General features: G+C 41.9%; 1 protein-coding gene across 3 annotated transcripts in view; it reads left to right on the top strand.

Moving 5' to 3' along the window:
• Positions 1-3,378: 3,378 nt before the first annotated feature.
• cabin1 (calcineurin binding protein 1) overlaps positions 3,379-24,044 on the top strand; it is a 76,328-nt gene continuing 55,662 nt past the window's right edge. For 2 of the 3 annotated variants that reach the window (XM_083784904.1, XM_083784903.1), the window contains exons 1-27: positions 3,379-3,532; positions 4,315-4,368; positions 4,537-4,629; positions 4,749-4,862; positions 5,492-5,626; positions 5,745-5,925; positions 6,189-6,318; positions 6,758-6,907; positions 7,196-7,503; positions 7,598-7,769; positions 7,868-8,001; positions 8,837-9,054; positions 9,156-9,228; positions 9,320-9,501; positions 9,617-9,754; positions 9,897-10,085; positions 10,348-10,590; positions 11,194-11,347; positions 11,753-11,868; positions 12,396-12,566; positions 14,075-14,281; positions 14,888-15,033; positions 15,715-15,976; positions 16,424-16,594; positions 17,378-17,467; positions 17,837-17,997; positions 18,104-18,312. In XM_083784904.1, the coding sequence (XP_083641030.1) occupies positions 4,366-4,368; positions 4,537-4,629; positions 4,749-4,862; positions 5,492-5,626; positions 5,745-5,925; positions 6,189-6,318; positions 6,758-6,907; positions 7,196-7,503; positions 7,598-7,769; positions 7,868-8,001; positions 8,837-9,054; positions 9,156-9,228; positions 9,320-9,501; positions 9,617-9,754; positions 9,897-10,085; positions 10,348-10,590; positions 11,194-11,347; positions 11,753-11,868; positions 12,396-12,566; positions 14,075-14,281; positions 14,888-15,033; positions 15,715-15,976; positions 16,424-16,594; positions 17,378-17,467; positions 17,837-17,997; positions 18,104-18,312 (4,150 nt within the window). In that variant the 5' untranslated portion in view covers positions 3,379-3,532; positions 4,315-4,365. The remainder of the gene's footprint in view (positions 3,533-4,314; positions 4,369-4,536; positions 4,630-4,748; positions 4,863-5,491; positions 5,627-5,744; positions 5,926-6,188; positions 6,319-6,757; positions 6,908-7,195; positions 7,504-7,597; positions 7,770-7,867; positions 8,002-8,836; positions 9,055-9,155; positions 9,229-9,319; positions 9,502-9,616; positions 9,755-9,896; positions 10,086-10,347; positions 10,591-11,193; positions 11,348-11,752; positions 11,869-12,395; positions 12,567-14,074; positions 14,282-14,887; positions 15,034-15,714; positions 15,977-16,423; positions 16,595-17,377; positions 17,468-17,836; positions 17,998-18,103; positions 18,313-24,044) is intronic. The other variant, XM_083784905.1, reaches the window with a different exon arrangement.

Below are 24,044 nucleotides of genomic sequence, written 5' to 3'. Positions count from 1 at the left end.
GAACCCTGCAGTAGCCCCGTGTGTGTTTCCATTGCAGTCTGTACATCCCAGTCCATGTACAAATGTGCCAGAGGCAGCATGAGTCATTAATCAAAAAACAGTATGGGGCATGGTGGTGGAGCTGGAGCATGAGGATAGGGTACAAAGACCTGACCAGGTTGCTCTTATCCTACCAGGGGACGAGGAGGATGTATGTATGTACTGTATGTATCTGAGAATGTATGGACTTGATTAATCACGTTAAAGGTACACCTGAGTAGTTTTTGTCCCTTAAAACTGTTTTTACAGTTTTATGGAATCTTAAAGAATCACACTGACTTTATTTGCAGGCATGTCACAGTTAAAAATCACACCCGTGTGAAGTGAGGGGCGCTAATATATTTAAGTCTAACTCATGTTGATTAGGTGCCTTACTCATAAAGAGTTCCTGGCTGTTCCCGCGCCTATATGAATACCTTGATAAGTCCCTAACATCTAGAGTTCGGGCCACTATGCGGCCTGTCACACCTGTGTCGCACCACCGATCCGACCAATATGGCCATATATGGAGATCTCTGTATTTCAGTCCTTGTCCCTTTATGCCAATATAAATATGGAGATCGCTGATGTCATCAGTATAAGCCCAAATGATCATGCCCCCTTTTGTGCCCATATGTAGCTGACTGATTTGTACTGCATTAGGTCGTGGTCTGCCAAGCAAAGTGTGGCACATCATTGAAAGTCACCTTCTATGCTGTCAAATGATCTGCAGTGGAAGTACCCTGATATCCAATATCGAAGCAAAGTGGTCTAGCTGTGTCCATGATCCAAGAATCTGTCGAGCATCATCACTAGCACAGAGGTTTGCCCAGTGCAAGAGAACATTTAACTACCAACATTTTGTTTTTGTTTTGTTTTGGAGTATGGAAATATGAAAAGAAAAGAAATGGAACATTACAGGCATATTTTGAGCTCTGCTCTATTGATTAAAGACTTACCCAAGTCACCTTGGGACAAATTCATATGAAATCTAACCTCTTCCCTGTTAACACTGCTTTCCTTGAACCTCCAACAGAGAATTATCGGTGAGGTTGATGCACACAGTGTAATTTTACATATTCCACCCCAATCAATAAATCAAAAGTGAGGCTCACTTGCTCTAGAAGAAATGTGATCCATTTTAAGAAATGCCCATGCCCATACCACATGCCAATGTACTAACAGCCCAACAGTCAGTACAGTACAGTACAGTACAGTACAGTACAGTACAGTACAGTACAGTACAGTACAGTACAGTACAGTACAGTACAGTACAGTACAGTACAGTACAGTAACCATGTCATTACACAACAAATGCTATCTTATTTCCAACTACTTCCCATCTGCATTTACACCCAGTGGGCATACATCGGCATTCAGCACATTGCAGAATAATTCAGAGAAGATGTGATTATAATAAGATCTTACTGCCACTCTCCATACTAAACCTAGAGGTCAGATTTATTTTCTACACTGAACATAATATGGTCACACAAAATCATATTTGTTTTTGTTGTAAAATCTACTTTTACAGATATCTGCTTCTCCTCTAATGTAATACAACCGTTGAAGATATAGGTTATGCAGATATTCTGATACAGAATTATGATTAATCTGATGGGTCATATGATATAGGTTTAAAACCACAACCTGATTTAACCCAAGCCCATAACGCTTTGCATCATGACACATTGAGCTCACCTTGTAGATCTGCTATTTTCAAAAATATATTGAAAGATTGTGAATATTTTTGAAACATTTTAACAACACAAATCTTGTATGAGGGGTCGATCCATATGCTGCAGCACAAACATATTTTCAGATGGAGATCCACAACCAAAATACACATCAATTTGGGGGACCCTTAACATGCAAAAGTTTGAGAACTACAGCACTTGGTATAGACCGATTCACAAAGGCTTTCCTGGGTGAGGCCATTACTGAGGTGTACCATTAAGCACAGCAGCACTGATTAGCTACACCTGGCCTATGGAGCACCTGCTCCATGGATTACACCTCAGTAATGGCCGCGCCCAGGGCACCCCTCTGTGAATCGGTCTATAGGTTTAGGTATAGTTTTCTTGAGGTTAAGGTTAGGGTTAGGGTTAGGTATTGTTTTACTGAGGTTAAGGTTAGGGTTAGGTCCCCAGAGAGGACGTAGCCTATAGGCCGGCCTTAGTCCTACTCCTCCTCCCAGCCAACACTCCCCACTGACAGGTAGTACCCCCCCCCCCCAGAGAGGACGTATAGGGCCTTAGTCCTACTCCTCCTCCCAGCCAACACTCCCCACTGACAGGTAGTTACCCCCCCCCCCCCCCCCCCCCCCCCCAGGAAGGATGATATAGGACCAAGAGTGTCTATTTCAAACAAAGTGTTTTTTGACTGGGGGGGTCATATTTTGACAGGAGGAATTGCCTGTCATAATTAGACCCCCCCTGTATTATGATGTATTATGATGTTGATATTCATTCATCAGCCAACACTCCACACTGACAGGTAGTACCCCCCCCCCCTCCCCAGAGAGGATGTATAGGGCCTTAGTCCTACTCCTCCTCAGCCAACACTCCCCACTGACAGGTAGTTCAATTAGGTATCTAGTGTGTGTAATATCTGCTATTAACATCAACCAATATTTACAATGGGAATGAATACATCTTCTCTTCTGTTCCCAGTTACACTAGTTAAGTCAAGATTCTTTTCAAATCTTGTGAAAATGTTAAAAAAAAAAAAAGTTTATTTCAATCAACTACTGAAAGCCATCCTAACGAATACCATCTTCTCTACGAAGAGCGAGCATTGACAACATTGACATCTTTTTGGAGGATTGTGTGTTTTGTAAATAATTGTAACATGCTGCTGGTCTGGATGAATATTGGATAACGCGTAGCAGCCTCCAGGCAGGTGCTCTGGGAGTGGGATGAGGCAGAGTGTCTGAGTGTGGACCTGCATGGTGTGGACCAGTGTGGACACTACCCTGCAGCAGATGTTTTGATTGATTGATTGAAATATGTATTAACAGTTTTCAGAATTACAGTACATTTCAAGCACAATTCAATACAAAGACTGTAAACTGTGAGTGGACCACCCATGTCCACCCAGGTCCAATAGATGGCGCTCATGGCGGTAAAATGATGCCAAGTGGTGCCAACCATAGATATATCTATGGTGCCAACCGCCGGTCTCTGCAGCACACATGCAGTTAAAGCTGTTCGCCGAACATCAAAGTTCATGATTGGCCATATGAATACGCCCCCAGTTTACGTTGTGGTTATTGACCAATGATTCACGACGTTACTCGAAGGTGATGACGCTGTTACGTCAAAATCAAAATTACCGATGATACACACACACACACACACACACACACGCACACACACTCAAAACAACAAAGGAGGGTATTATTATAAAGTTATGCATGGACTTTGTAAACCCGTATCCTATCTATATAACCAGCATCTCCAATGTTTATGATCCTAACATTTTCACCATGTCATTGAAAAGGGGAACAAACCGGGTAAGTCATTTCACATTTTGCAGGTATTTTAGCAACATTGCTAACGCTAGCTTTCAGCAGAGATCACTTGCTAGCTACTCAAGCTTTTTAATGCATATTCAGACGTTCTTTTAGTTTTGTCCATTTGTTATGTATCTCTAACGAAAAAGCAAATGTACGAGTTTAGTGTACTATAGTGTATACCCTGCGCCTTGGATCCCCATCAAGAGTTAATTGACTCAATAAACTCATACAAATGCATTATTATTCAATCAGGATGAGCGGACAATGGGGCATGAACATTTTGTTGTAAATCCGATTATCCGTAGTATGTATGTATTTATTTTGAGCAGTGACTGTCATGATGTCATCATGGATTATACCATATACACAGTAAACCTCTTAATATAACTGTCCCTGACAATGTACAATGGATGGTGAGTGAGTTGTCGCCTACACTCTTTGGGGAAATAAATAGGAGAGATGATTTCAATAATAATAATAAGTATACACTTTATTTGTATAGCACCTTTAATGACATCAAATGTATTGAGTTTGTGCTTAAAATGTACTGTAAATTCTACAAACTGTTAATAAATATTTCAATCAATCAATCAATGCAGCCCAAACCCAAAGTGCTTTACATAAAATCAAAATGCTGTGTAGGCCTATATGCAATTATGCATGCATATTATTCACACTATTCATTCTCTGCATTTTATTATTTTATACTTATATTCTGAATGTGTATCTTGTTTCTTACTGCTCTGACCGTCCTGTGACGTTTTTTGATACACTTGCAGGTCCTGTAAAAAGCAATTACGTCTGCAGTGAAATCTACTGTCTATTCTAAAATGGTATGGGCAAACATCAGAAATTATGCATCAACTCAACTGCATCAATTCTTCATAGTGATGGCTATCGGTGTGAACTAGTTATTGTCAATGAGATAATGAGTCATTTTAATGAGTAACAATATTTTACTAATATTAACATATATATATATATATCTTGCCCTTGTCCAGATCCGGATAGCAGCATTGAATGCTGCTTCAGCAGCTGCAGATGAGTCTCAAGACCCCTTGAGAAGTCGCAAGGGTCAAACAAAGGAAGCTCAGGTCCAGAATTACAAACCATACAGTTGAATCAAGTTATATTTGGCTTTCCTTAGTTTTCATGCAGACATGAATTTCCCTGGATTAAAAAAAAATAATGTTGTCACATTTGTTTTCTACAGGAGGCTGGGGCTTTTGCTCTGTATCACAAAGCTTTAGATCTTCAAAAACACGACAAGTTTGAGGAGTCTGCCAAGGCCTATCATGAACTACTCAATACCCCACTGCTCAAAGAGGTATTATGTCACAACATATACAGAAACTTAAATCTCTCTAGGCCTCTACCATGCATCATTATTGGTTACACAAGGATCAGGATTTACCTGTTAGGAACGTGGCGTGGTGAATGGTCACATAAACCATACTTGTTCAAACATACAAATTACACAAACAAGCAAACACTTCAAAAATAATGTATCATATACCAAAGTTAATTATAAAAATAGATTTACAAGTTAAATTCAGAGGACAATGCCTATTTCTTTGTTCTGGTGCCACATTCAGAGATTAAAATAATAGATTAAAAAACGCAGTTCATAGTTAAGGGACGCAATAAAAAAAAATCCACGGGATGTACTACTGTACTGTTTTTTTATTCTAGTTTGTTTTGCAAAATATAATAATCATTTCTTATGTTTTCTACATGAATATAACCACATTATAACCATATAAAATGAAATGGGAGTTAAATGCTGCAATTTGTAAATGGCAAAATATGACTCCTAACGTCGTTGAAGTGGGACTCATGAAATGTCCCTGGGACTCATCTAAAAGACCATCCCTGCATCCTGGGACTCATTACATTGAAAACCTATTTACATCACTGCACATTTGATAAATCCTTATCCTGATGTTTATTTCTTAGGCTAAGCCCTCAGAGGATCAGAGAGTGGGTCTCAAGCATCCCGGGCTGATGTTGAAATACTCAACTTTCAAGAACTTAGCTAGCTTGGCTGCGTTGCGAGATGACCTTGAGACGGCTATGGAGTTTTACTTGGAGGTAAATTAATCAGAACTAAAGTCAGGAACAATGTATGTTGGAAATGCAATGCCCCAACCAGTCATGCAATGTCCATTGTATCATTTTCTTCTCTCCTTCCTTTTTATTTTTTCTCCAGGCTGTCATGCTGGATTCCACTGATGTGAACATGTGGTATAAGATTGGTCAGGTGGCAGTGAAATTGGTGCGTGTCCCTCTGGCCCGACATGCTTTTGAGGAGGGTCTGCACTGTAACCCAGACCACTGGCCCTGCCTGGATGACCTCATTACTATTCTGTACACGCTTAGCGACTACAGCTGTAAGTCATATACCTCCCTCATTGTGTTGATAACCCTTTGAATAACGGTCTAGATTGGCATTATCTTATTGCCAAATTACCAATTTATAAAAAAAATTATGACCAGCCTGGTTGTTAATAATTCTCCATACAGACTTGATCTTTTGTAAGTGTTTGTATTACAAGTGACTGTACCCTTCTCACATTTATATATTGTTTAAAGTTCAGACTGGTTTAGCCACGGAGAGAAGCATGTATCATTTATGTATTCTGTTACTTTCTAGGCTGTTTGTATTTCATTGCCAAAGCCTTGGAGAAAGACCACTGTTACACTAAAGGCCTGGTGTTGAAGGAGAAAATCTTTGACGAGCAGCCGTGTCTGAAGAGAGACACCATGCACATGTTCATGAAGTGGTGAGGCCCACATGTTCCTAAACTAGTGGCAGGATAGCATACTGCTTAATAGACATTCAGGCCCTCATTTATTTTTGAGTGTAAAATCTGCCCCAAATTCGAGCGTCGGTTTTGTAGTACACCCACGTCGCCACGGCATTTATAAAGTGATTGCAAACAGCCAATTTGCTAATTTACCCAGTCAATCATTTGATCCACGCTACGTGCCTGCTGTGTGTTGTTAGTTGTACTGTTGTAGCCTATATTAAATTATTAAAGTCTTTATTCATTTAATGTACAACAAGATATATTGGTGAACGAAAACCTGAACCTGTGAACCATGAATTAAATAACAAATAGGCGTAATTAATCTTTTAGAATTGTGGCTCTAGTGGTGTACATTAACATTTCTGAATCTCTCTGCTGCTGTAGTCTTGAGCCTTTGTGGTTTTATTTGCAGTGACATGTCTGTTCACTATGTGGATGTGGACGAAGAGGTGAGCAAATCCATTGTACAGGAAGCATCAGACTTAAGGAAGCGCAGACAGGCTCTGTCTAACCGTGAGCCTAAACCTGACCTGATCCTTGTTCAGCCCATACGCTGCTTCTCGTGAGTGATAGCCTGATTTTTCTCTTTTTAGTTAAGCATTTAATATTACAGATTATACTTCCACTGACAATAGATATACGTAGGTATAAACAGAATATGCATAATATAGGTCAATGTTAAAATTCTATTGTATCAACTTCACAAAAATGTGTGTATGAATTGTATCATTCTATTGTGAGGAGGATGTGTGTTCTCTCTTTGCTGGAAAATCCCTGTCACAGCATGTTTTACGTTTGAAGTTGCCCTTTAATAACAATTATTTGGTTGCTTGCATTTGTTGATCTCCAGGTGGAAACATGTGGGAGAGTGCTTTCTTGCAATGTACAGACATCAGACTACATGTGAGCCTCCACGCCCAAGTCTGGGTCGCAGGATTGACCTGTCGGAATACCGCGAGTCAAACTGCCTCCAGAACCTGCCCCAGCCCAGTAGTCCGGCCAGCACAGTCCAGACCACTGTGCCTAGCAGCAGCCCCAGCTCGTCCCTGCCCCCAATAGCCATACCTGAAGCCCCTGCCTTGCCACAACCCACCACGCTGGCTCAGGCCATCCCCAGTCAGACCACTGTGGAGGTCACCACAGATCCACCTCTTGTTGGTCAGTGCAAATACATTGCTATTGATTTGATGTAATTATTATGCAGTATGAGTTATTGATGATTAGATTTCAAATGCATACGCCACCTTTGCAGCTATGGATACCTCCCTGACTGACAAGGGAAAGAAAGCCCCCAAGAGGAAACGCGTGGTGGAAGACAGCGGGGAGACGGCCAAACGGCGGTCGGCCCGTGTCCGAAATACAAAGTGCAAGAAGGAAGAGAAGATTGATTTTCAAGAGCTGCTTTTCAAATATCTGCCTTCCAGGTAAATCTCGACAAACCTAACAAAAACGCACCTAGCATGCATGCAGACACTGATGTAATTCTAACAACCACAGTTGTTTTCTTCTTCTTTTTTTTTAGGCTACGGAAGTTTGATCCTGAAGACGATGACGAGAGCCTCAGTAATCTGGAGGCCCAGTGTGATGTCAAGGATGACGCGCAACATCTCCATGGAGGTTGTTTGCCCATGGACTCAGTTAAATACATGGAAACTGGTATGTGGTACAGGGTTCTCAATGGGCCTGATATTAAAACCTGAACACACTGGAGTGAGTTGAAGGCTCAATAATAACGTATAATAATGTGCCCGGTCTGACCCATAACCAAAACCATTACTCTTCAGAAAATGGAATAAAGAACCCATGTTCCAGACAGTGGATTTAATGTAGTAGTTCTTTTTTTGTATTCACAAGTAAGCTCAGTAAGTTTAAGTGGTTAAATATGGCATGTAAATCCTCCTGATGCGGCCCAGGCCGTAGCGTAACGGTCTGGGCACTGGACTGGTGATCCAGTCGCGGTGTGCCGCAGGTTCGACTCCCGAACCCGACACGGCCTTTACCGCATGTCATCCCCCCATCTCTCTCCCGTTTCCTGTCAGCCTACTATCTGTCCCTTAAAAAAATCAATAAAAGGCGTAAGCCGCAAAAAAATATCTTATAAAAAAAAAAAAAAAATCCTCCTGATGCTGTATTAACAATGGTCCACTATTGTTTGTTGTCTCTGATAAACATCCCCAAAACAGTAACCGTGCCATGGTCCTGTTGTGGGCAAACCTTTCCAGAATTCTTAAAAAATAGATAAAATGGCAGATCAGCAAACTTGCGTGTTGTGAGCTTGTAAATCAGCAATTATAGCTACTTTTGCATGTTGTAGGTACTTTTGCATATTGTGAGCTTGTAGATCAGCAATTGACTCACTCGACGGAGACAATAGGCATTAATTGGGAAACAGTTGAAATATAGAAAGTTTTCTGCACTTACAGGGACAACATTCTTCTCACATGTCACCTATTTATCAGGTTAACAAACTATGCCATCCACCTATCTGTAGAAAAACTGGATGTCCACAACTTCCTGCTGAATAACATGACTAATGGTGGCATCCTGGAGCTCATGATGCGCTACCTGAAGGCGGTTGGTCAGAAGTTTATGGAGGAGTGGTCCCGGGGGCTGGCCGCTGTGGTACTGGATGTCTATCAGACATGGAGGAAGCACAGTGGTGGACTTCCCAATCCTCTGCTCAGAGACTGCAGCAACCAACACATAGGGGTAAATGAAATCTGTTAATGTTAAAGTTCAACTTCAAAGATAAATTCGTCACACAAACGGTTGTACTTGCTCAATACAATAACTAGATATTTCTTGTGCAGGAAATGTTGGAGATGAGCTTAGCATGCATGGAGCTACAATTGGAGCAATGGTCGCATAGCAAAGGGAAGACTGGTATGTACCAATTGACAAACTGATTATTCTCATTGTCTATCCTCAATAATGGTATGAAACGTAATTTTCTTTTGATATTCCGTGTTCATAGTGTCTCCAAGAATGAACGGTCAGGGCAGCGATGCAGCTGACACAGAGTTCCCTGGACAGCACTTTGAGGGTGACCTGCTGCTGCTGGCCTTAGGTTCTACCCAGAGGGACATCTTTGAGGATGGCTGGCTAGACGTGATGGTGCGTGTCTACTGGCTCAAGGCAAGGTTCTTGGCTCTTCAGGTAAGACCTTTATGCTGCCTTTGCCTCAATTGTCGTTACTGTATGTGGGATTTTCTATGCTTGACATAAACCAGTAACTCAAGTCTTCTTTCTGGTGCATCCATATCTTTCTCAGGGGGATATGGAGCTGGCCCTAGAGAGCTATGACGTGTGCACAGGCCTGTTGCAGAGCAAACCAAAGACCTCTGATGAGAAATATTACACCATCAACCTGCCCAATCTACGAGTAGATGCAGCAATTTCAGTGGAGGAGGTTGGTGCCATTAGCCGTTTGATTTCAATGTGAATTTGAGATATTGTCGAGTGTACTTGCGGCAAACCAAATGTGGTGAAGCCATGGCAACCCTTCTGTTTTGTTGCTGGTTCAGTGAAAATCTATTCTCTCCCATTGACAGATTGATAAGCGACTTAAGTCCCTTGAGCGTTGTCAGTCTCTGGAGGAAATACAGCGCCTCTTTGAGTCTGGGGATTTTGAATCTGTTGTGCGTCTACTACAGCCCACCCTCAATTATGGCGGCAGAAGCAAACCTCTTGAATTTGTCAGCGCAGCACCTGAAAGGCCTGCTCAGTTAATGCTGTTGCAGGTAAGATATTCTACAAGTTTGACACAGTGACATACATGTCTTTGGCAACAGCAAGTCTGCATAATGAATCATGTACTGAATAGTCTACACACCATACCACCTTTAATAAGCATAAGATATTGGCATGTTGTCATACATACATATACTGATATATGTATGACAGCGCTGCTAATTTGAAATTAAACTGCCCGCTCAGTTGACAGACACAGTTTGTTGTCCTCCGTTCACATGTGTGTGTGTGTGTGTGTGTGTGTGGCCTTAGAACTCCCTGTTGAAGCAGAAGGATTATCAGCAGTGTATGGAGTGCACCGAGGTGGCCCTGAACGAAACCCTGCAGCAGCTCAACTCCGTTCCGACCAGCTCCCCGTGTGCCAAAGAGGAGTGGGTCAGCACCGTCACACAGCTACTGACTGGCATTGAGGTCTGCTTCGCCGAGGACCCACAGCTTCTGGCCAACGTTCCTCGCTCCTCCAGCTTGGCCCGTCTGGCCAACAACCTCATCCAGGTGAGATTGAGAAGTGTTAAACTCGGGGGCTGTTCTTTATTGGCAGAGTTAATAAACTGTATGTTCATGTTGTAGAATACATGAGTATCCCAAATCACAGCCATGACTCAAATATTCTCACAAGATTACGAAAAAACTAAACAGTGCAGGTTGGCCATGGATGCCACACCTGGGTCAGAGTTAAGGTATGTTATTTTATGATTTAGCCTGTTTAGTTAGTTAGTTTTATTTTATCATCTTCACCAGTAGTAAGTGCCTAACTTGCATACAAAAAACTATTATAGTTACAATGAGTAATCAATCTAAACAAAATTATCTCCAGATTGAGCTTGTAGGTCTGCTATTTTTGTAAAAATCGAAGAACGACTGACATAGAAACATAGCTTTTTGTCAGGACGTAGAAGACATTTTTAGAATCTGATCTCAGGTCAAAATGGGTTAACATCATCCACATCACCACAACCATTACCACTAATATTCATCATCATCACCACCATACTGCTTACATAAAACTGTGAAATGAAGGTAGCGGCTCAGCGAGTGACCGGAGCATTGTGTGATTGCTACACGTGTTCTCTAAACGTGATGTGTCGTCGTCTCCAGCTCATTGACCTCAGCATGACGATACCTGACGACCCTAAGGAACCGTGTTTCTCCTCTGTCCTGCCATGGATCATCCTGCATCGTGTCATCAAACACGAGGAGGCTGCTTTTGACTGCATGCTTCGACAGCACATCTCTGTAGGGGATGAAGAAGGTATGGTGGTTGGTTGGTCACGCAAACTGGAACTTATATAGAGGAATGACCCACTGTTTGTTTACTGCTAAAGACTACCATCTAGTGGTGACATAAGTTTATATGTCATTATTTAATAGCAATAGCTCATTGCAAGTCTTGAAATATTGGTGTTGCAAAGCCTGCATTTGACGGACTTATCATTGACTGATTACCGCTAAGTCATACCCAGTGGTACACATACAAATGGCCACCACACTGCCCTTTGGTTAGGAGACTCCTGTGCTTGTCTTGCCTGTAATTTGTCTGTTTACATGCATCTCTTGCATTTTATATTATCTGATCTACAGCTATTTCCACATATTTCATTTTTTACTCTTTGGGATATTAAATGAACTGGGCATTGTTGTGACCTTTTCTCCTCAGATGGCACTGACACTCCCATGCTGCCTTCCTCTCTGATGTTGCTGAATACAGCCCATGAGTACCTGGGCCGGCGCTCCTGGTGCTGCAACTCGGATGGCACGCTCCTCAAGTTCTATGTGAGTGTTATCGTAACACGTCACCTCAGACAGTCGTTTTTATTTGAGCCATTGTTGCGTTATACACAAAAGGCGTTTTGGTACTGAGGTAAGTTCCACATCAAACAGCCCGGAGCAGTTTGTATTTGTATTGTCACATTTGTGGAAGTACTGCAAGTAAATTGTGCTTTAAACAATAATGTTGTTTTGAGAATATTGTAATTTTAAAGTACCAAACCTTGAGAATGTATTTAAAGTGATCCTGGAATATTACGTTTCAGGTCAAACATTAGGCTAACTCTTCAACATTATGCTATGACTTCCAACCTTTTGACTATCTCTTACTTTCTATGGCAAATAACATTATTAAGCCAGTAGAGACGATAGAATAGAACGTTGCTCACAAACAGTATAATGAAAATAGTTGATAATTAATTATGACACTACAGCATTTGAAAATCCTTCAACCATTATGCCTTTGTTTAAATCCTTTGGGCTCAGCATTTAAACTTGTTTCACAACGACTACATGAAATATGTTTGATGCAGATCGGTGTTCTGGAAAAAGAGTTTGCAGCCGCAGCCGCCGCCAGCAACAAAGACTCCCATCCGTTTAAAGAGGAGCTAGAGATGGCCTTGGAGCAATGCTTCTACTGCCTGTATGGCTACCCCAGTAAAAAGAGCAAGCCTCGTTACCTCGAGGACCACGCTGCGCCACAGGTCACACACACACACACACACACACACACACACAGACCCTGTATACACGAGGACGGCTCGGCCGTGGTTAAAACTTTCCTTTGTCCATATTGTGGTTATGTTAATTATATCCTCGTCTGGACATAGCACCAGTCATGCCTTGCTGCTTGTGTCATGTGAGTTACAGTGTGTGTTCTATGAAGTCACTATGACCTGTAGTGCACATATCTGGACACTACCGGTAGTTATCGACCCCACATTTGAATGTAGATAAACCTTGATGACTGGCGTTGTAAGTCACAGTAGATGCATGATGAACCCATTATGTTAGCTGACTTAATTAGCCAAATTTAATTAACTGGTTGGTCATCTACACCATACGAGTTTGAGAATGTCTCACAACAAGTCAGTACACGGATGAGCAAATGGCTTTACTTCCAGGGGGCTTGAAATTTTAAATGCATCAGACATGAATTGACACCGGTTTTGCACTCTGCGACATTCAGAATATCTATTTTCAGATTGGGATAACAATTTAATCTAATCAGGACTAAGGAGAGAGATATCATACAGCATACAGGATAAACATTTGAAATCGGAAGTGATTGAAACGAGGGAGAAAAAAAAAGAGCAGACAGAATTGGAAGACTATAAAACTGAAGCTAATAAATGGATTCTTTCTCCTGACCCACTTTATTCGAATGCTGGAGATTACCTTTACTGAACAAACACTATCAGAAACAGAGCTTTAAGTTTATAACAATAAGTTGAGGCCCAAACGTGCAGTGAAAGCGTAACGTGATGCGACGCTCTGGCACCGTTAACCTGGCCTGTTAACACATTTTTGGATATTACTCCTCCAGATTCTGTCCATAAATCCCGCAAATCGTTACACAGTATCTCTATAGTCATGTGTTCAAGACGGATCTGTCCGATATTTCATATTCCATCCTAATTGGCTAATATTGGCTTGCAAAGTTTGCACGATTAGCCCGTTTCGAACAAAAAGCCTCAGGAATATATCCCACCCTTTTCACATTGGCCTGTTATAGCGACACCAACGGGTGGATCTTCGCAAAACACATTTTTGGAACAAAATGCCAAGGCGTAAGAAGAAACCCTTTTCACATTGGCCTAATATTGCACGGTACCACGCCACACACACAAATATTAATGTGCAGTGACATTATTCCGGTACAGTGTGTCAGCCCTTCGGTCGCCCGTCGCCTTAAGGCGTCTTACTGGTAACAATACATTTTATTTAACCAATGAATATCAATTAGAGCTTTTTTTTATAATTCTTTAAGTAGCATACATCATGCTATCGTTTGGCACTGCACTCATAATCACCACAGCAGCACATTACAGCCCGCGTAGTATTTAGTATTAACTCATTAAACATTACAGCCTGTAGTATTTAGTATTAACTCTCATTAAACATTACAGCCTGCATAGTATTTAGTATTAACTCTCATTAAACATTACAGCCCGCATAGTATTTAGTATTAACTCTCATGTCTGAACTGCAGGTGGAGCTCCTGTGGAGCAATGCTTTCAACATGTTGCAGTATTTTAAGCCGAAGACGCTGCCCGAGTTTGACAGTTACAAGACCAGTACGGTATCTGCTGACCTGGCCAACCTTCTGAGGAGGTTCTCTGGCATGGCACCCCCCAGCGACACCCCTACTCTCTCTATGGATGACGTGGCAGCGTACATCGAGGGCATGACGGCAAAGGTCAGCAATGCATGTTATCCCTATCTTGATGCAGGTCTTTATACGTTTTCCTCACAACACTCGCATTGCTGTGTTATGAGCTTGTAAATTGGCTATTTTCACCAAGTGATGGCTGGCCACACGTCCTGTCATGAAACCACGAAGCAGGAAATCACATGATCGCTTAAAAACAGCTCCCATCCACTCCCATTTAGGGTATTTCTTCACATGCGTTTAGCTGCGCTCCTGTATCGTTCCTCTTTTTGGTACGCTATTATTGGATTTTAATTCCCAGCAAATGTCACTGTAATTATTATGTAAATATTATGTGAATGAGTACTTAAAAGGCAAGGACAAACTGGCTGGCACTGGGTGAATTAAATATTTACTCGGGCAGTGAAATAATATATCGCTAGTCCATGCCTGGGGATGGGCAGTCTTGGGACTTCCAAATCCCATAGACAATGACAAAGATCATACAATTTGGGAAAAGTTACAAATCTGGCACTCGCCAATCTGTCATTGGCATAATATGCCAATGACAGATTGGCGAGTGCCAGACATATTATGTCAATGCCCATGTGTAATTTAAGTGGTCAATCCAATGTCTGTTGTATTTTCTTTAAGACTCCATGTCTTCCTGAGGGTGGCGCCACAGCTCCTCCAATCATTAATGAGATCTACTACCTCCTTGCCGACTACCACTTCAAGAACAAGGAGCAGTCCAAAGCCATCAAGTTCTACATGCACGATATATGCGTGTGTCCCAACAGGTTGGCATCATCAGTGATGGTCTCTATACCACTTAAAAATGTTAGAATTATGAGCAAAAAAACAAACAGTATCTGCCTATTTTCTGGTGTTTTACAATTCTGCGTGCTTCAGAATTTGTCTTGGTGGTGGCACATTAAGTTTTATGTGTATGGCATCCTTCAGACTGATTCTGAACTCAAAGGTGCTTTACATAAAAACAAACGGCACACAAACAAGTTGCTTTAGAACCACCCTTTTGTTTTATATCGCTATAATTATTCCAAATTGATCTTTAGTCTGCGTATTACTCTCTGGTGATAGGTGTGAGTAAAAATGGGAGAAAGAAAGCAATGTAAGCATAATGGATGATACAAAGCTCAGTTTGTGCACTTTATTAAACATTTACGTATGCGTCATTGAAAGTTCCAACGGACTGTTTTTCATAGTCATTCATAGTATTTTAAAAGTTACATTATTTATTTTCAGTCTGAATATTTACAGAATAACAATACTTACAGAATCACAGTATCGAATCAGTGCGTAGGAACTGATTTTATCGGGAGAGCCCTGATGATTCCCGTCCCTAGTATACTACCAACTCCGTTTGAATGTGCATATGTGCACGGCATCCACAGAACATACTATTTTTGTCCACTGACATACGATGCACGATCGTATGTCATGCATGTGTATTCGTTCAGGTTTGACTCCTGGGCTGGCATGGCACTGGCCAGGGCCAGTCGCATCCAGGAGAAGCTGAACTCCAACGAGTTGAAGAGCGACGGGCCCATCTGGAAGCACTCCCAAGCAGTGCTCATCTGCTTCAAAAGGGCCCTGGAGATAGACAGCTCCAACCTGTCTCTGTGGATCGAATATGGCACCATGTGCTATGCCCTGCACTCCTTCGCCTCGCGGCAGCTCAAGCAGTGGCGGAGCGAGCTTCCCCTGGACGTGGTTAAACAGGTAACCTGACGACGTGCACTTCATGCCAGGGTGCAGTTTTGCACTGTCCACTGTCGGGGCCCAGTGAGCACGTTTCCCTCCCTAGTGTGCTAAATGCCATGTCTTGTCACTTGTGGTCATGCCACTTGAGAATTCACTGTTGAGTTAATGTATATCTGTTCCCTTGAGGTACTTGATAGTCCCTCTTCCTCTATTTGAGCTTTTAGCGGCTGATAGTGACTCCCAATGAATATGTTCACCCGGCAGGCTAGTCCTGGGTGATTGCTCGTCAAATCGAAAGCTCTACTTCAGTATCGCCAAATATTACAATACAAACTTCCAATAAATCTGTATACATAAATATGTGCAAGAAATAAATTAAACGATGAGCATTTCCCCAAATTGTGTGTGGCTATCTGCATATGCCTGCGCCTAAACTACGGTACGTCGGTACGTGTACTGTTCCAGATGGAGGAAAGGAGAGACTCCATGCTGGAGACCGCCTCTCAATGTTTCCAGGGGGCTTCTCGTTGTGAGGGTGACAACGATGAAGAAGAGTGGCTAATCAACTACATGCTGGGAAAGATAGCAGAGAAACGCAAGCAGCCTCCACGGGAATACCTAGAACTCTACAAAAAGGTGATGTGATGTTTTCTACCATAGAACAATGTATGGAGAGGTCTGTTCAGTGGAGGGCAGTGAGCCCACAGGAATAAGAAGGGTTTGTGGAGGTCGGCAGAGTGGAGGAGGTGGAAATGAGGAGGAGGAGGGGGCCATTGGGAACACTGTGAACTCACCATGTCAGCTCATGAAGCTCTGCTACAGTATTTATTCCCTCCATTTCATCTCTTTTCCATGTGTTGTCTCTAGTCCCCTTAGGTCTGAAGTAAACGTGTGTGTGCATTGCTTACCACAATTCTTCTATAATTTCTTTTTTTATATATATATATTTTATCCCACGATTTTGTAACCCATTTTTCACCCCTGTGTCAATCATCTAATGTGATCCTGGGCTCTACACACCCTCCACCAACCTAGTCCCCCATATATGGTTTGTGGCCGACACGGCCTTTACTGCATGTCTTCCCCCATCTCTCTCCCGGCCTACTGTCTGTCCCTTAAAAAAACAAACAATAAAAGGCTTAAGCCGCAAAAAAATATCTAAAATATATATATATATAGAATGCCTGCCTGCTGTGGTTGAAAATATTCACCCTAGTAATATAAAATGCGAAAATGGTTTAGCGTATATTTATTCCCCAAGTCGGTGAGACTAATGAGGTGTAAAGGATAATGGTGTTCTCAATTTTAATGCAGAATAATCATGATTATCTCTTTAAACCTTTTTGTCCTTTGTTTAATCTTGTGGATCCCTGAGGGACCTTCGGAGAAAGGTGTAATGAGATATTGGTCTCTGTACAGGCTGCACACTATTTGCATGAGGAGGCAGCCAGGTACCCACGGAAAATCCACTACCACAATCCTCCTGATTTGGCGATGGAGGCCTTAGAGGTAAGCTACTGTACTGTCCATGTATATTGTGGTTCAACAGTGTGAGTGGGTGCATGTTAACACGTTTTTTTATTAATACGTGGTGCCAAAGTTTGTGTTATTGCCATTGAGAATGCATTGGGCGATTAAGTTAAATAACTCTAAAACTCTAAAACATTTCAAAGTAAAAAGTTCCAGCATGTGTCTCCACAGTCAGCTGAATTATAAAAAGTGTGAATGGAGTTTCTAGGTGAAACTCATGTAGGTATACTTACTTTATACTGTTTTTTCCCCCTCCACAGCAGTTGACCAGCAAAGATTCCCTGAAGGTATAATAAACTAAGTGGAATATAAACCTCTAACTAATCCTTGTCTCCATCACCTCTCCAGTTGTATTTCCGTATGAGTGCCACCATCCTGAAGCTCCTGGAAGCCAATGAACCCGACCTGGACCATGAGCTCTTTTTCACCCAGCTGGTGGAGGCGGCCTGTGGGCCGTTTGCCAGAGGGGAGGAGAAGAGCATGCCGAGCATGCCCAGGTCGCATGAAAAGTGAGATGTGAAAACATTTATCCCCCTGCCCAAGAAGAAACGAGATTCCTTAACTGTTGTTGAAGCCTCCATACTGACCCTTTCTCTCTCCACCTTTTCATTCCAGGGAGAAGCCCCTTTCTGCGTTGGACGAAGACTCCCTGGGTTCGTCCGTTTGCACGGCTGCCATCATGGGTGCCTCCCTCCCGCACAGCGCCGCACCAGGTCTGACATCCCCTCCTTACATCTCCACACCGGTCGACCACGATTACGCCAAACGTAAAACACTCCGGCGGCAACAGTGGCAGCAGCAGCATGAGGAGCAGCAGGCCGATGGTACAGTCCCAGTCCTAGACACTAGTCTCTGGGGATGGGCCCTTTGTTTGCCCCCTTTTTGCACTGGGACAGGAAGCCCATCATAGGGAGTGCTCAGAAGGCTAATCACAATGCTAATCGCTTTGGTTTCAGTAATAATGATAATCCCCTGTCTGCACACTGGGTGATTGGGATGCGGTAAAATGGGCAATATGGCTATTGATTATTTGTTGCTTTGCTGCACTTGAAAATAACAGAAGTATTAATGTAAACAGTACATGGGTGTGAAGAGGTTTGGTAGACAGCATCTGTGTCTGTGTGCGTGTGTGTGTGTGTGTTGTGCAAGTTGCATTATTCTTTACCATTCTTATTTTCCTTGCCTTCCTTCTTCCCTTGCATCTCTAGATCTCCAGTTGGTTGTAAAACGATTTACAACTGAACTTTACTTGAGCCATTTTGAAACGACATTGGCATGAAATACTGCTGCATAATAGTTTGTCAATCTTACAGCTGTAAATTTGACACCCAGGTCATTAAACTTGACAAGTAGTTACCACCATACTGCTTGGCATAAAGCAATTTAAAGCAGTTTATGCCTGCAACTAAGGTTATTGTTATAGTCAATGAATATTTATTTTAGTGTGCAGTTAATCTAAAACCAATTAATTTAGAACATAAAATTAATGAATGATTAATTTCTTTAACTAGCAGTCAAAAACATTTTCATTTATGGAACAAAGATAGTCAGTCACATAAAAAAAATCACACACGTGTGAACTGAGTGTTGCAATTCCCCTCTTCTCTCACTGTGCTCACTTATACATACAAACAAACAGGTACACACACAGGTACATACACACACAGGTACGCGGACATTGCTGCTTGTAGGAGTGGTTGCACCACTCAAAAATAGGAATTAATTTTTTTTAACAAATGGCGGACAAAGTACTCACATAGTCACATTTCCATTTCTTTATTGGCACACACCAAAAAGGAACGCTTACGCGTTTCGGCTATGCAGCCTTCATCAGAGCATGTCAGTCACCTATTTTATTGTAAATGGCATGATTAGATACATTTTATATCCATAAATGTATGTTCAATTAAATATTTAGTTATATTTAACCATAAGCTTTGTTCATAAGTATTTGTTTTGCTCATGGTATGTATGCTATAGTATAATATACTTTTGCCATAGCCTTCATGACAATTAATTCAGAGGCTTAATATAGGCTAAGGCTATGCTAGTCTTTTTGGTCTTGCACAATCCTAGCAGAATGGAGAATTGTAAAATTCCTTATGCATTGGAACAGAGAAAAGGAGTGCATCTACATAATTGCTGTTAGACTCCATAGTTGAGGACCTTAATGTGTATTGAAAGGAAGGAATAGATTTAGTTCACATCACGTACTATTTATCATGTACTCCATTACTCCATCTCATTTACATTCTCTATCATACGCACAGTCCATATTTATATCCATTTAGTGAACTGTTGCAGTGGTATTGAATGGCAGCCGCAGCAACATTGGATGTCAGAAATAATTACTGTAACTTGAGAGCAAAGCAAAAATGGTTTTGTACTCATAAATAGGGATGCAATTATAGTATATTTGTATGGAAAAATCACGGCTTCACGGTTATTACGTATACATTTATTCCACAACAATGGATGTATAGAATGACATCACATGAGCATTAGGTTTGCGGTAAATTATACAATTATAACCAAATAATACATACAAAATAATAAATAGAAATAAACGTATACTGGTAAACGTAAAGTATGTCTTGTGTTAAAATAGTATTTCTAGTTCTACATTTCTTTTGAACCTGAGTAGAGAAGGTTGTCTATTTTTACATTAACATTTGCTGCATTTTGAAACCTCTCGGGATCCACAACGGTGTGGCTCTAATGTGAACATCGTATTGTGGCCAGCCTGTGATGTGACGTACAGTATCTGTGACATATGAGTCCCAATTTGGGTGAGATTTCAGCCCTTGACTTCCATTATAAAATTAAAGTTAAATTTTAAAAATATATAAAATGAAACATATGTGCCCTACTGGTCGTGTGCACTAGAAATGTGGTGCTGTTCGGTCCAGTCGATTTGTGAGATTAGCAGCAGGCACACAGACACTCCCTCTTCTAGACGGTTACGGCTCCAGAACACTCAAACGGAACAAGAACTTTGTTCAGCATCTGCCAGAGCTTGCCGACGTGGAACAAAGTTCTGGACAAAAGCATTTTTATTACTTCCCAAGTTCAGTTCTGTGTTCTGAACGCTAGACCCAGCCCACTCTGCAATCTGCCTTTCAACACTGCGACTCGCTCCGTCAATCGAGCCACTGAAGCGTTGTGTACAGTGCTGTAACCGCTGGTTTCACCAATCCTACGCGCTGTGGCATGCAGATTTTGCCATTTATTGCCACACATGTTTATGGTCACTGGGGTCATAGAGCTGCTTGTACCACGAGGCTAGTACCTCCTAATCTCTCAAGACAGATTCAGAGCTCTGCAGCTGAATCTGTCAGCAACTCCCATTACGTGGGAGGAGAACCACCGGAAGAGGAGGGCTGAACTAGAGTGAACGGGCCGACATCTGGTCTCTACACGGGGAGCAAATTCAAAGGAAAAACTTTTATTTTATTTATTTGGGGTGATGGGATCCCAGATTGAGTACCTCTTAACCTCCTCAGTCAACGTCTCTTCTGGCAGAATCAAACCTTGGACAGGAAACATACATAAACAAAATGAATAGTGCCCACTTCTGATCAGTCACACATGACGTTTGGCTAAGATCTTAGCTCGGCTAGTTACAAACCCTGAGAGGTCCATGAACTACTATCCAATGTTCTGAAAGGCACTGCTGAAGTTTTTGACATGTTTTCGTTCTTATTGACCTACAGTGCCGTAGCCAAACACACATTCGGTTGGATTATGCTGCAGACTTTAGCCTTTTAGACTGATGAACCATTCTAGGGTTTGGCCCTGACAATTTGTATCCTAACCAAACTTGAAATAAATATAACGGGCACTAGAACAAACTGGTCTGGAAACAAAGATGCCGAGACACTTTGGGGAAATCTTTCCCTGGCTCATTCATTTCCATGGAATAAAAGTGCAACTGAAGACATTCTTTCACCCATTCCATACTCTGAATCATGTTTAACTTGGATGTGTAAATATTGCAGCCATATTGCCCATGTTGCCAGTTTTGTCACCCTCCAGATTCCTTCCTACCTACCTACCTGCCTGCTACCTCTCTGCCTGCTTGCTTCTACCACCTGCTTTATCATTTATTATATATGCATGTAGATCTAACTGAGGGATTGCCTCTACTTTCTCTAGGATCACTTAATGGTATAGTCTGTCTGGCCACATTCGATTTGGGTTTGGTGTTGGCTTGAAGTGCACTATTGCCTTTCTAATTATGCTCACTTAATTTGATGTTTGAAAGAATGTAGCTGGCCCCTTATTGGCACACAACTCTGATTCTGAAGACACAAATAGACTTGTGTGCAGGTTTGCTGGTGGGTGTCACTGTCATATCCTTGTTGTCTGAGGCCTGTTCTAACTTGGAAGAGCCTGATTCAGACTCCATTTGATTGGCATGAAACTTAAATTGCTTTACTTTTTCATATAAACTATTGTATGACATACCTATAATGTTATTGATTTGTGAATTAGATTTAGAAAAGCAGTTGAAAAAATTCAATGTATATTTTTTCTTTTTTTTTTACCCCCTATTAGTTGTTATGCCAATTGATTTCTCCCCACACACAGTTCTGTGTGTTGTCACTGCTGTTGTGTCCTACTGGCTCACCTGTCAGTGAGGAGCCCCCACTGGGAGGACATGGAACCTCCGTCCTGATGGGTGCAGAGCCAGCCCAAGTACAGGAGTCGCTCTGCTGACAGCAAATACATACATTTCTTTTCAGCACTTTATGTTAGCACTGGGGTGAAATGAAGCTCATTTGGATGATAAACGTCATACATTAAAGAAGCCCGAAATTCATTCAAATATAACTAAATGGTTTCGTAGAGTCTGAGATACACTCGGAGATAAATTAACACTCAGGAATTTCCAGTATTTAACCAGGCATGTCATTAAGAACAATTTTTCATTTACAATGGTGGCCTGGCAATGGAGCAGCCAAATCCTATAAATGAGAATGTGCATGCACTGCGTAGCAGAGTGTCTCACAACCTCAGCCTGATGGCCTAAAAGTCCAATAATATAGGCATATGCCGCAACTGCCGAGACATGCTTTGCCAGTTAAAAATCACTGTGTCTTCCCTGTGGGGTAGCGGCATAGAGTATAAAGAAGGATAGAGACTGAACCGGCACGATACCCCCCCCGCTATTCATGTCAGTGGAAGTTGCTCAGTGGTGTTTTGAAGCACCCGGAAGAACCGCCTATTTCCGCCTTTTTTTATTTGGACACATTTGGTGTCCAGTGCTTCAACGTTGGAGAGCCTCACTGGGCCTTGGGTAGGGGTCAGCGTCGCTGGTTAAAACTCACCTGTAGCTCCTGACATGCGCTGCCGGTTAAAAATCAGCCGTGGCTTCCCTGTGAGGTTTAGGGTTTGGGGTAGGGTGTTGGACTGAGAAGCACGTCTGCGGATGTTGTCTGCAATTGGCGGCGACTCCACGGCATCAGCCCCTGCCGGAAAATGCACTCGCTCTCCCTCTATTTTGCAACCAAACTATTCACGGTGTAAAATCAAAGCTGTTACTTAAAACCTAGCATTAAGGTCATTTCAGATGGGCTGTGCCTACTGCCTAGTAATTCATTTTCAATGAGACCTGCGTTTGTTTTCTGTACGCACAGAGAAGTCGAGGAGATGTAGAGGGTCGGTAAATACGCAAGCGTATTTACCTGAGTGCGTTACCGTGAAATTGTCACGTGCGTGCTCGTTTTGTGCACACGCCCGCGACTAACTAGACCTGGAATGAGTTGAGCTTTTTCTTTTACGCCTGCGTTAACTTGTCACAGCCCACTTGGGCAGACCTGGAGCAGACCTGCGGTTGATCCAGGCGACAACGTCTGTAAAACGATGCCTGTCTGAAAGCACCTTTTTAGAAAGAGTTCGGATATTCAGTAACAGTGTTCATAACAGACATCCATGATCACGTACTTGATTTATTTTTGCTCCTGAACAGTGTTTGTTTGATTCTGAAATTGCTTATGTGTTATGATGGGGAACAAAAGCTTTAGTTCACACAGTGAACAATAGTTATTTATGCCACCTCATGTTTTTTCTGATGCCTCTGGTTGACAGTAATTTACAAGGTGTTAAATTTCAGGACATTATTTTAAGTAAATTCAGGTTCTCAGGAAAATCACAGCTTATCAATTAGTCGACATTGATTGATTAGGTCAGGGGTTCCCAACCTCTCTGTTTCCACTGACCGGCTAATAGGTAAAAGAAAATGTGCGGACTGGCATTGTTCTTGGGGTGTGTGTGTGTGTGTGAGGGTGTCGTGCGGTTTAGTCGTGACTGGCTGGCTGCTATTTATATATTATGTTATATCATTGACCTGAATGGCGTTATATCAACAAGGATTAAAAAAGGTTAATTTTGTCTGTATCACAAATTACTTTGGACAGGTGTAAAACTTGCAAAGTGACACATTACTTTACCTGTGTTACATCTTCTGATAGTTGTACTTTAATGTTGACATGAAATAATCCTGTTTAGTGTTAGCGTGACCGTGACAAAATAGGACGGCTTCTTGTGACGCATC

The sequence above is a fragment of the Protomyctophum parallelum genome (assembly GCF_964188405.1).
Source record: "Protomyctophum parallelum genome assembly, chromosome: 15".
NCBI classification, from domain to species: domain Eukaryota; kingdom Metazoa; phylum Chordata; class Actinopteri; order Myctophiformes; family Myctophidae; genus Protomyctophum; species Protomyctophum parallelum.
Note: the sequence above shows the minus strand (reverse complement) of the source record. Positions and strands in the feature narration are given on the sequence as shown.